Raw genomic sequence first — 13,269 nt, 5'->3', positions numbered from 1 at the left:
TATTTATGTGGATGATTTGATTAATCTATGATTGACTTCGCTGCTTTTATCACTTTCAATCAATATTTTTGCTCATGTTCCCGTATGAAGCATCTCGGTGTGCTTGAATATTTTTTAGGTATTAAAGTTGCTAGAAATTCAAAGGTTATTTGTGCCAACAAAAATATGGTCTTGATATAATTGTTGAAACACGTTATCTTGGCTCAAAACACGTTCATTTTCCTGTGAAACAAAATCACAAGATTGTCAACACTTTTAGTCCTCTTCTTCATAATGCGAGCAATATCGCATGTTAGTTGCTCGACTCATTTATTTGTCTTTTACAAGACTTAATTTGGATTACTTTGTGGGCATACTTTCTCAATTCCTTGGTGCTCCACCTCGTGAGCATTGGTATTCTGCTACTCATGTGGTTCGACATCCGAAAGTGTGTCCTACTTAAGCATATATTTTCTTGCGAATTGTTATCTATCTTTGAAAGGGGGCGCGACTTGGATTGGGCTAGTCGTCTTGTTACTCGTCGCTCGTTATCAGGTTAGATAGTTTTCGTAGATCATTTTCCCATTTCATTGAAAACCAAGAAGCAAATTACAGTTTCTAGATCGTTGTTTGAAGCTGAGTATAGGTTAGGTATGGTCATGGGTCAGGTCTAGGTCGAGTCCAACTAGACCCAAAGCAATAATTCCCATGCCCAAACCCGGACCCTTATGCTATGAAATTTTGTTTACCCAGAACAAGACTTGCCAAGTTTGACAGTTTTAGGGTGCTAAACTGGTCTTAATTTAATTATTCAAACTTAAACTTTTTTACAATTTAAAGGTTTTATTAGTACTAAAATGGATTTATTGGTTTTATTTAAGTTTAAATTAAGTCCAATTACATATAAAAGTATATTTAAAACGAATTTAAAAAGAAAGATTCTCATTAATAATATAACATAAAACCTAAGTATTGGGTCATTCGCTCTAATGAGCCTAAGTGACTTGCAACCTACTATGCGAGTTACACCACCATACCCCAACCCAAACCCACTCCCACCTCACCCCAAGTCTCTCCAATGTTCTTCTCCATCGCCAAACAAGCCCTTTTTCCCACCCTTCTTTTACCATCTAAACCCCATATACATGTCTTATATAACGACCACCCCACTCCTACGTTCTTTTGGTTCAGAGTTGGGTTCTAAGTTAAGTCGAGCTGGTAGTTTTGATGATGTTCTATATGGAGGTTGGCTGGTGGTTGCGTAAGGGAGTGAAAGTATAGTTGTAAGGGCAGAGGTTCACAAAGGTTGCACGGTGGTGGTTTGTGAAAACTGCTAGTGTGATGGTTGCGAATGGGGAAAAATAAATGGGGGTCATGGGTGAGTGGGTGGTGCTTGAATAGGTATTAGGGCAGTGGGTGATGGGAGTAGTTGGTGGATTTGTCTATGGTGGAGTGCAGATGTGTGGGTAACTTGGTAAGTATTCTATAAGTAAGGAAATCCCATATTGGTTTATTTAAAAATTCTAAGTGAGTTTATATTCAACAAATCGTTAATAAGTTGTATCATTAATGACAATTTCTCAATTCAAAATTCATTTTGGGTCATGTAATAGGTCGTATCTAGAGCTTACATGGTTCTAGAAAGAGCATCTGGGTGGAGTCTGTGTTGGAAGACCCTAGACCCAAAACCAGGCCAATACCAATTTATCTTTTAAACCTGAAATGAAACTCAGATCTGATGGGTCTCAAAAAATTGAAACCAGGCCTAATAAATAGGGGCGGGTTCGGTACAAGTCCAATAAAGATTTAGACCAGTGACCATCCTTAGTATTGGTCTATGGCATCAGTGATTTGCGCGCTTAACTGCCACAAGGGTTTACTTTGTAGTTTGGGGTTGTATTGTCCGAAAAGATGTTTGTATTGTGGTAGTCAATTTGCTGTTTATATTGCTCAAAATCCAGTTTATCATGAGCATACAAAATACATAGAATTTGATTGTCATTATGTTCGTGATTCTAATCAAGAAAATGGTACTAGTAATCCTTCTCATGTTTCCTCAAATGCACAACTTGCTGATATTCTCATTAAGGCTTTGAGGCAAGCTCAATTCTCTAAATGCTTTTGTATTGGTAACTTACATATAAGAAATAACAGCCCCAAGGGTTTTAGTTTCCGTACAATATATTGTTCAATACAATAGAATTCATGCATTGTACGAATTTTTATATTAATATGTTCATACTAATGCAGATCAATCATAGTTAGTTGATCCAACAATTACAACATATATATATAATAGAAATATAATGTTTCTTTTAAGACATTATTGAATGAAGATTAGAAAATTAGTTAGGATCCGAGTTGTTTTAGGAGTACAATAGAGTTCCAATAAAAAATATTTGAAGCTTTTTTTGCTTAATAAAAAAAAGGAAAGTGCCTTTATACAGTTGCATATGAATAATTTTTCAAAAATTAAAAAAAAAAAACATAATAATGAAACTAGAACATTATTACAAACATGAATTAACCTAAAATGAAAAAAAAGTCACCACAATGAGACATTGAACTCAACCCCAGTATATCTGACATCCCAATACTCCCTCTCCCTTTTCCTCTCTCCCAAAAATTCACTTCAATTAAATACTTTTCCTAAAAAACTCAATCTGTTTTACTAAAGAATTACAACAAATAATACCCCAAGTTTTAATAAAAAACCACAAAAAAAAATTCTAAAACAATGTTCTAAACCCATACATGAGGGACACGTGTTAGTGTTCCATCCTCCAATCTTTCGACTTGATTTAGTCCCCCATTTCCTCAAAGAAATTTAATTAAAAAAATCATTTTTTAAAAAAAAAGAAAAACAACCCAATAAATTAAAAAAAAAAAAGAAAAAAGGTTGAAGAAGGGAACATGTCATGTGAATGAACAGATAAGCTAATCCCACCACCACCAATCCACCAATCACCAATCCACCATCTCCTCCTATGAAAGTAATTAATATAAACTTAGTTGAAGAATTAATTAAATATTATAGTAATTAATTAAGTCATAATCTGCTCTTTCTCCGTACAATTCATATTATGATCTGTAGCTGCTTGTATTGCATGTCCATTGTTGTTGTTGTTGTCTGCGTTGTTCATCTTCTTCACACTTTGTTGTTGTTGTTGATATATTTGCCTCAGCCTTTCTATTTCCTTCTTCAATGCTTCTTGATGTGCTGGACCCACATTATAATATTTAATATAATAATTAGACTTTAATTATGCAATTAATCTAATTAAAACTAGCTATACTCCTCCCGTCGCACTTAATTAGCCGCATTTTAAAATTGGAATGGGAAGCTTTTTACCTAACAAATGTAGATAACTGAGTAGGACCGAGAATTAGAATAATAATTTAATTACTAACACATAATTTATTTTTAATGGTATATATTTACTGACATTTAATATAAATATCACTATTTTAAATTTCTAATGGCATATATAGTGAATTTTGTGACATTTAATAGATCATTTAGCAGCATAATAAAAAATCATACTAAAATTTTTCAACACTAAGATATATAGAAATTTCTCATAAATACTAACAATTACAAATGTCACTAAAGCTCAAATAAAGTATCACTAAATCATATTATACTAGATTTTAAAATAAAATCAACAATTACTATACTAAAATTATAAATCCGCGAAATGTCACTAAATTTTATATTCTGAAAAATCGAATTTGTTATAGTGAATTAACACTATATTTTTATTTGTACTTAATTAACGGCACTCTAAATTTTAAAATAATAATGTTGCTAACTGAGTGCATAAGAATCTACTCAAAGTGGAGCACATTACGTAGTTATCCAAAAAAATACTCCATCATGCATTTATAGCTATTTAATCACCATCATTAATAACATCCACGGATCCACCGCTTTTAATTAGTTTGTGTTTTGGTGTTGAGTGCATAGAACTACATTGCATAGAAACAAGGAAACATGAAATTTGTAGGTCAAAATCTTTTAAATGTATTACAATTGTCATATATATATATATATATAAAATCAAATAAGCTTTATTTTAAAATGAGAAGGGTGAGAAGGATTTTTGTTTGATTTTGTTTGGTTACTATATATACAAAAAATAATACTATATTATAAATTAAAAACATTTTAGAAATTATTTTATAGTTACCTTTCTATGTAATATAGTTACTTTTACAATTATGAGTTTTTGGTTCAATCGTGACCATAGATTTTTTTTATTTTAGTGAAATCAAGGGTGTAAAGTCTTTCTTATCCTTCTTATTTTCAACTTCTTCTCAATGGATCCATCCCATATATATATATATATATATATATATATATATATATATATATATATATATATATATATATATATATATATATATATATATATATATATATATATATTAAAAATTGGTGGAAAATATTAATGTATTGATTATAGGAACTTTGGAAATCTTGTAAAACAATAATAAAAAAGTGTAATTTTACAAACAATCAAGAGGCCATATTTTATAACCTTGAAAAACTTTGTCATTATAAACCAAATGTGAAATATAAAGTAGAAAATTTATTATAGAAACAAAAACTAGTGGAGAATTTTGTCTAAACAAATACTGGTGGAGGATACTTCAATCAATTTAAAGATTTTTAGATCTAGATTGTGTATCAAATGACATAAGTACTACCACATGCATCCAGCCATATTAACTACATTTGTTCTTAAAAAATATAACTTATAAGAAACTACATAAGAAAGTATAAAAAAATAAAAATTAAATTTTTTTATTGAACCAAATTTTAAGATTGATGGTTATATATGAAAGTTTTAGAACTTTCTTAATAGTTTCGTTGTTGCTATATTTTTATATTTACGTTAGCATTTAATTTGTTGAAAAAAGTATAACTAAAATAATACGAAGCATCAAAATCTTAGTGTAATTGGTTACAAGGGTACATGGTCTTTATTTTATACACCAATTAAGGCAAATAAGATCATAAGTCTATTGCCAAAATAGGCCCTCCCCACATGATAATAAATTATCCAATCCTCAATAATGGTATGTCTATTGTCCCAACTGTTCATTCCGTATTACTTAATTTTTTGGGCAACGTTAAGGTTCTAACGAATCATCGATGCTCATGTTTTAAAATCTTTAATTTGATTACAAAAGAATGGAATAAAATAACTTTAATTTCTAGGTTATACCAAAATATTTTGGTAGTTATTTCCATTGATTTACAGCATGTAGCACATTTTCTAGGTCATGTCGTGATCTAGTACAATAAGTCAATAATTAACAAACATGCATGTGCAGGTAGACAATTACAAGTTGATGAAATGAAGTGCTACAAATTAAGTTACTTATAGTCTTAATCATATGTGTTCATTCGCCACATTGGGTTACTTTCGGATCAATTATTTCAGCTTGGTTCAAAATCAAATCATATTTTTTCAAATTGATTTTTACATACTTTCAACATCACTTTCAAGTCGGGTTCAGTTTTATATCGGCTATCAGGTCATCGAGTCTGTTTTGAATTAATATCAAACAAATTAAAATATATCGTTAATCTTGAATTTAAAGTGTTTTACTTATTAATCATCCGACTATACCATTTATATAATATATTTAATTTAAAGGTATGCAAGAAAGAGGACATGAAAGAATTATCTTTTTGAGAATCAAACCTTATCATACGGAAAGAAATACCTTCAAAATAAAATGTAACTTATCATTCTCTATGCTATTTATCATTTATTAAATAATAATTCAATGATTGTAGAAGTTATCAAGTTGAATTTTGTAGAAGATTATTATAATCATTAGTTTAAAAACAAGTTTTTAACAAAATAAAGAAATTAAAGAAGAACAAACTTACCGTCCTTAAAAATCTTATCTTGAGCCAAAGCAGCAATCCTTTGCTTAAGAGCACTGTTGTCCACGTTAAGAATCAATCTTTGGTGGTCCAAAAACGCAACCCTCGGAGACAAGGCAGATACCTCCGTCTTCATTTTTTTATTTATTGTTGATAGCAAAACAATAAAATAAATATTAATTATTACATCAAATTTATCAAAACCAGTCTAATTAAACATCATTTCATTTATCTACTGAGTTAATTACTCGTTATTAATAGATATTAGTAGCATAATTCAACTTACTAACAAAAAATAATTTTATTTATCTATCAATAGTTAAACATCAGATTAACTATATTTTTCCTGCGTCTAATTATATAATATTAATCATACTAATTACTTCCTCCATTTGTTTTTTTCTCTCATTTACTTTTATAATCTATATATTTCCTAAAATTCTTAATTAATTTTTTTTATTTAATATAAAATATTCGAGTTAAATAGAAAGAAAATTAGATAGTAAGTGGAGTACATTATTGGTTCATGCACGTAATATAAACGAGAAAATACCTGTAATGTAGTCACACTCCTCTCTAGCTCCGATATGTATTGCAATTTCCTCACCCTTGACCTTTGCGCTGATTGCCGGTTCGCCAGAATTCTGCTCAATATTCATTCAATTTCTATAAATTAATCAAATTTGGGTTATAATAATTATTCCATAATTCAGATCCAAGAATGCCATTAATATATTGATCTGAGACTTAAATATTAGCTTATGCCAACTTCTAGATGGATTAGTTCTTTGACAAAGTATTATCAAAAGCTTGCATAACAAAAAATCACGTATTCGAATTTTAAACATAAAATATTCAGCACTAAATATGAGGAGGGTTTAAGCTAAATTTAATTGAGTTGATTTCTTGACAATCAAGCAGTATAAGATAATTAAATTAATTAAAGAACTTAATCATACTGAAAATTAGTTAAATTACCTCTTGACGCGTTTGGGATCAATGAAATTATCGGCACCAGATTGGTGATTGTTATCAGAAACAGGAGAGATTTGATTATTATTATTATTATTATTACACGCGCTTTCAACTTCCCCAGGCTCACTCTTAGGAAAACATTGAAGTAGCTGCTGTTGTTGAAGTTCACCATCATTATTAACATGACAATTAGTGTTGTCAGTAGACATTGCTTTTTCCTCGTTGTTAGAATTCTGATCTGAAGGTGATGAAGGTGGGCCCACCATACCCGGTAACCCTGCCGAGATCTCATCGGAAAACATCGACATTAATTGCTCGTCGTCCAGCCTATCGAAACCACCACCCCCACCACCACCACCGCTAGTGTTCCGAATCTCGTCAACCACCAGGTGAGGCCCTTCGAGGAAGGCAATGGAGTCGCTCACAGACCGCCGGTGGGTCCCACGTCGGGTCGATGTAAAATCGAGAAATTCATCGACCCACGACGAGTTATTGGATTGTTGTTGGGAGGGGTTGTTTGTTAATGGTGGCATTCTTTGATGAGGAGGGAAAGCTGGAGGCCAATTTTGTTGTGGAATGTTTGGGATCTTAGGAGGTAATTGTGCCATTTTTATTATTTTTTTTGGGATTTTCTGTGTATAAATTTAAATTAATGTAGTTTTAATTTATATATTTTCGATTGGTTTTCAGTAGATAATTGGGTGGTACTTAGAGTTGAATAATGAAAGGGTAGAAGGAAGTGTAACTACTAAAACTAAAAAATGTAGTAGGAGGAGAAGAAATGGACCAACAAAATGGTGGATCCAATAAAACACAACTTCCCTTATTAAAAACTCAAACTCAAACTTTGGAGAGGTGTGAGGAGGATAAGATATATTAAAGTGGATCGCAAAAAAGACATCATCATAAGCTCTCCCCTTTGCTGTCTCTATCTTGTGTGCAGCAACTCTGTCTCATAAAAATTGCTACAATGATTTGTAAAATGTTACAAAATTATATGATTAAAGCGAAAAGTTAATTCAAATATATAGATAACAATTAAAGTAAATATGTGAATCGTAATCATAAAGTAAAGAAAATTATACTACTTATGTTTTGAAATACTTGCTATGTTATCATAATCGGTCATCATTTAAGTTTATTTTATACTTTACGGTTAATGTGTAAAAAAAATATAGTCAAGTGTGATCTCTTTGAATAGGCTAATTACTTATTTTCAAAATATTAGATTTTATAATTTTTGGTTATCAATAACTCAAGATATAAATAATCAATATAACATATTATAAAGGTGAAAGGTAAAATCTATCAACTATAATATAACAGAGGAAATAGAAAGAGATGGGATGAGTAATACTTTCTTTACTCCATTATACTTATCAAAAATTTCTAATCAATAATCGTGATTTGTAAATCACTATAAAAAGACAAAAAAATAATATTAAAATAAATAAATCAAAAAAAAATTAAAAAATCTCATCTTATTACATCCTATCATATAAGGGTAATTCATTAACCTCACAAATAACCGTTATTTATTAAGGCTTTCTCTTATACTTGTTGTATTTGACTTTTTTGTGCCATCTAATGTGTTATTTTGATTATTTATATATTGAATTATGCATATCTAAATATTATTAAAAATTAATAATATAGAAGTACGCAAATAAATTATTAAAACAAAATCTCACTTTAGTATATCTTTTTACACATTAACCGTAATATATAAAATAAATTTAACTATAAATAGTTCTAATATATCTAATGTAGCAAGTATAAATAGCAATATTATCTCTATCCTCTTCTTTAGTGTGCAAACTGTAACATGCAAGGTTTTTCTTAGGGATATCAATAATATGACTCCACTATGTCAATATGTCGGCCTAATTTTTCATTTAGTTGCCAAAGTTGTTCAATTTGTTTGTATAGAAAGTAATTGTCAAAGTTTTTTAGTCGTCAATTTTTGTTACAATTAACTCATGATCAACTCAAGTAGAGTAAAAAAACATATTGTACGAGTAAGGAAAATAAATATGTATATAAAACAAAAAAAAAGTAATTTGTATAATTAAGATTTAAAGAAAATCCGTGGAGCATGGTTATAAAAAGAAAATGTAGAATTTTATATTAAATTCCTCTTGATATTAAGATATTAAATTTAAGGAGGGAGACATCAGTTTTTGTGCTATATACATGAGTTATAATATGTTTATCGAGAATCTTATTTTAGATTTGTCTCGATGTATTAAGTTTTAATATATATATATACTTTTATAATTATTTATAGAATATTTTTAAAAAACAATTTTAAAAATTACCAAAAATAAAAATTGGATAAATTTTCAGAGACAAAAATGATAAATAGGAGTAGAATTGTAAGATTCTTATCCATTAGACTTGCAACAAGTACAAATTTTTGTTTGATGAATAGTTTAGAGAAAAACTAGTACTCCCTTCATCCCAGATACTAAATCTCCATGAATTTTGATTTTATTTATTTTTTGTCATGATCAAAAATTTTTTTCTTTATTTTTTCATCACTTTTATACATTTTTATCACTTTCGCATAAAATACACATTTTTACTATTTTTATCCCTATTTTTGATTTGTTGAAAATTTGTATTTAGGGCTAATTTCATCGGACACAGAGTTCATTATCAAAAACTAAGGCCAATATCTAGTTGAGTAAGAATGTAAAGTTAAATGTGTGGATAATTGAAAAGAAAGTTTGAGGTCATAACTAAAAGTGTAAATTTAAATTTAATAGGATGGGTCAAAAGTAAAATATTTTAAATTTTATGAGGAAGTAAATATTATATATTTATTCCGTTTTTTTATTTGCATCCAATCTAACTTTAGCATTAACTTATTATTTTATTGTGGCTATTATACGAGAAATAGATATAGTTATATGAAATCCTGCTTTATCTGTCTCGTATGTATAAATCTAAATATACACGACTCAACAAACATATTATACTAGGGCGTAAAAATTGTTTTAGTATATCATCTTAAAAATGTTGTTGAATTTGATTTTTGATAATCTAGCATAATATGTACTTCCTTTATATCCAAGAGATTGTAACAACCCTTCTTCACTCGCGTATTAAGAAAATGCTCGAAGTAATAAATTGTAAGAGTAAAATTGAAATTAAGAGAAAATGAAAAAAGAAAAAGTGGATAAGAATTACAAAGTGATGAGACCGTTACTTAAAATATAAATATAATAAAATTAAAGGGACCTTGCAATCTGTTAAGACCAAAGAAAGTAAAAAAAGTTATTGCAAAGAATACAATAATTAACTTAATTTTTTTAATTTTATTAATATGATGTCAAAAAGCCAATATAAAAAAAATAAAGTAAAGATTGAATACCATTTACCCTTGATTTTTGATAAAACCAACACACAAGGGCCTAAAGTTTCAAACTTTATCCTTAGAAAACGCCCAAAACTAATGACAAGGGTGTTCAATGCAAGTAAACAACAATCTTCAATAATAAATAATGAGAAACAATAAGAAAGAAAGCAAAATAAAAGACATAAGATTTACGAGGTTCACCCCAATGTGGGCTACGTCCTCGGTGGTGGTTAGCTTGCTTGATTATGTGAATAACAATGGAGTTCTCAAGAACTCTTACAATGGAGTATTACACTTGGAGAAGATAAAGGAGATGGGTTTGTGTTTGGCTAGGGTTAAGAACCAACTTAGAAATGAGTGTATGAGGCTCCTATTTATAGTAGTAGTCCTGTACCAATGATTGGGTAAAGGCCCACACTAAAACATTCCCGTAAAACTTATCGCGCATGAAAACAGAGTGCTTTCTGGACTCCCGCTCGACCGGTCGAGCGAAATGGCCTTGGTCGAGCGGCTTGTTTTTCAGTCGAGCGACAGATCAAATAGCTACTAACTTGGTCGAGCCAACTGGCTCGGGTTGAGCATGCTTCAGGTGGGTCGAGCGGCTCATCAGAGACCCTAAAATGACTCCCACATTATTATACACACACATAGACACATCCACACAACACCAAACTCATCATACACCATTGGTGTACTCAAAGTCACACCAAAACTCCAACAATCTCCACCTTTACTTGAGTTCACCAAGATCACACACTTCCTCCAAGACACTCCAACATCACACTACAAACAATCAAACAAGTAACACACCACATAAATGCCCCCTAAGGGATTAACATCAAGCAAGCTTCTAAACCAATCAAGTTCACACATAGAGTGAACTTGTCGGTCGGCAACGACTTCGTCATCATGTCGGCCGGATTATCATTGGTGCTTATCTTTGCTAAGTGTACTCTCTTGTGCTCAACTTCATCTCAGATGAAGTTATATTTGATGTCGATGTGCTTGGTTCTTCGATGAAAAGTGTTTTGATTTCTTGCCAAATGAATGGCACTTTCACTATCACAATGAACACGCACCAAGCTCATCTCAGAGCACATCTCACCAACCAACCCTTTAAGCCACTTTGCCTCTTTGAATGACTCGGCGATAGCTATATATTCCGCTTCGGTGGTGGACATGGCGATAACACTTTGGAGCGACGATTGCCAACTCATCGCCGTTCCACCTAATGTAAAAATATTTCCCGAGGTAGACTTTATTGTATCCAAGTCACCCGCATAGTCTGAATCACAATAACCAACTAACCCACTTGAACTTTTCCCAAACTTAAGACAAACATTTGAGGTTCCCTTCAAGTACCTCAACAACCACTTCAACGCTTCCCAATGACCCTTACCCGGATTTGACATATATCGGCTTACCATGCTAACAGCTTGAGCAATGTCGGGTCTAGAGCAAACCATTGCGTACATAACGCTACCAACTGCGCAAGTGTAAGGAATTTCATCCATTTGTTCTTCTTCTCCCTTTGTTTGAGGACATAGCTTCTTGGATAGCTTGAAATGAGAAGCTAGAGGCGTAGACACACTCTTTGCATCGCCCATGGAGAATCTTCTTAATACCTTCTCAATGTACCTCCTTTGACTGAGGTACAAGATGCCTTTTACCCTATCCCTCAATATCTCCATTCCAAGTATCTTCTTGGCCTCGCCAAGATCTTTCATGTCGAATTCACTTGAAAGTAACACCTTCAGGTTCTCCACCTCAAACAAATCTCTACATGCTACAAGCATGTCATCAACATAAAGAATCAAATATATAGTAGACCCACTATCAAGCTTCTTAAGATAGACGCAACTATCATAAGAGCTCCTTTTAAAATCATGTGAAAGCATAAATGAATCAAATTTCTTGTACCATTGTCTAGGCGATTGTTTTAGCCTATACAATGACTTCTTCAAACGGCACACATGACTTTCTTTACCTTTAACTTCAAAACCCTCCGGTTGCTTCATAAAGATCTCTTCCTCCAACTCTCCATGTAAGAAAGCAGTCTTCAGATCCAATTGATGTAACTCAAGACCTTCCATAGCCACAATAGCCAACAAGGTTCTAATGGAAGAATGCTTCACAACAAAACCTCATGAAAATCAATTCCTTCAACTTGAGTGAATTCCTTTGCCACAACTCTTGCCTTGTATACCGGAGCGCTTGTGCTAGTTGATCCTTTTTCTTCTTGAATACCCATTTACACCCCACAACTTTCTTGTTTCTTTGTGCTTCAACGATTTCCCAAGTCTTGTTCTTTGCAAGAGACTCCATCTATTGCTTCATAGCTACTGGCCACTTACTTGAGTTGTTTGAGACCATAGCCTCCTTGTAAGAATTTGGATCATTCACATTCTCCACCTCACTAGCAATAGTGAGTGCATAAGCCACATAGTCACACTCCTCTATGTATCTTCTTTGAGGTATAATTCTCCTCTTTTCTCTTTGAGTGAGCAAAATGGTTTCTTTTTCATGTCGAGCATCATCATTTATTTCATCAATATTGGGAGGCTCTACCTCATCTTGGGTGTCATCGGATGTACCTGCATTGTTAGTAAGAGAGCTCTCCACAGTAGGAGTAACCAATGCATTCTCATCGAAAACTACATCCCTAGAAGTAATGATCTTTTTAGTCTTCTCACACCACACCCTGTATCCCTTTACACCCAAACCATAGCCCATGAAAATACATTTTCTAGCTCTAGGTTCAAGCTTTCTCTCACTCACATGAATATAGGCAGGACAACCAAATACTCTAAGATTAGAATAATCAATTGGTGAATTATACCATACCTCCTGTGGGGACTTGAAGTTCAATGCCATGTGTGGAGAACGGTTCACCAAGTAGCATGTCGTAGAAACAGCTTCGCCTCAAAACCTCTTGCTCAACTTAGCTTGTGCGATCATACTCCTAGCCCTTTCCAACAATGTCTTATTCATCCTTTCGGCTACACCATTTTTTTGAGGCCTTACAACACATGTTATATGCCTCACTATACCC

General features: G+C 31.9%; 1 protein-coding gene across 1 annotated transcript; it reads right to left on the bottom strand.

Moving 5' to 3' along the window:
- Positions 1 to 2,305: 2,305 nt before the first annotated feature.
- Positions 2,306 to 7,714, bottom strand: LOC130809492 (basic leucine zipper 61-like). Its single transcript, XM_057675290.1, has 4 exons — positions 6,860 to 7,714; positions 6,435 to 6,525; positions 5,885 to 6,011; positions 2,306 to 3,199 (listed from the first exon to the last, which is right to left on the bottom strand). The coding sequence occupies exons 1-4, from the start codon at positions 7,462 to 7,464 to the stop codon at positions 3,024 to 3,026; spliced, it is 999 nt and encodes a 332-aa protein (XP_057531273.1). The 5' UTR covers positions 7,465 to 7,714; the 3' UTR covers positions 2,306 to 3,023.
- Positions 7,715 to 13,269: the final 5,555 nt, after the last annotated feature.

This window comes from Amaranthus tricolor, chromosome 3, assembly GCF_026212465.1.
Source record: "Amaranthus tricolor cultivar Red isolate AtriRed21 chromosome 3, ASM2621246v1, whole genome shotgun sequence".
NCBI lineage: Eukaryota > Viridiplantae > Streptophyta > Magnoliopsida > Caryophyllales > Amaranthaceae > Amaranthus > Amaranthus tricolor.
The sequence above is the reverse complement of the archived record's forward strand: the minus strand, read 5'-3'. Positions and strand labels throughout refer to the sequence as shown.

Bases quoted from the DNA above. Each gene is read 5' to 3' on its own strand.
- LOC130809492 (XM_057675290.1), bottom strand. From the start codon at position 7,464: ATGGCACAATTACCTCCTAAGATCCCAAACATTCCACAACAAAATTGG. The intron at 6,012-6,434 runs GTATTTTCTCGT...AAAAAAATGAAG, and splicing joins GGAGTGTGACTACATTACAG to ACGGAGGTATCTGCCTTGTC. The intron at 3,200-5,884 runs GTAAGTTTGTTC...ATGTGGGTCCAG, and splicing joins AGATAAGATTTTTAAGGACG to CACATCAAGAAGCATTGAAG.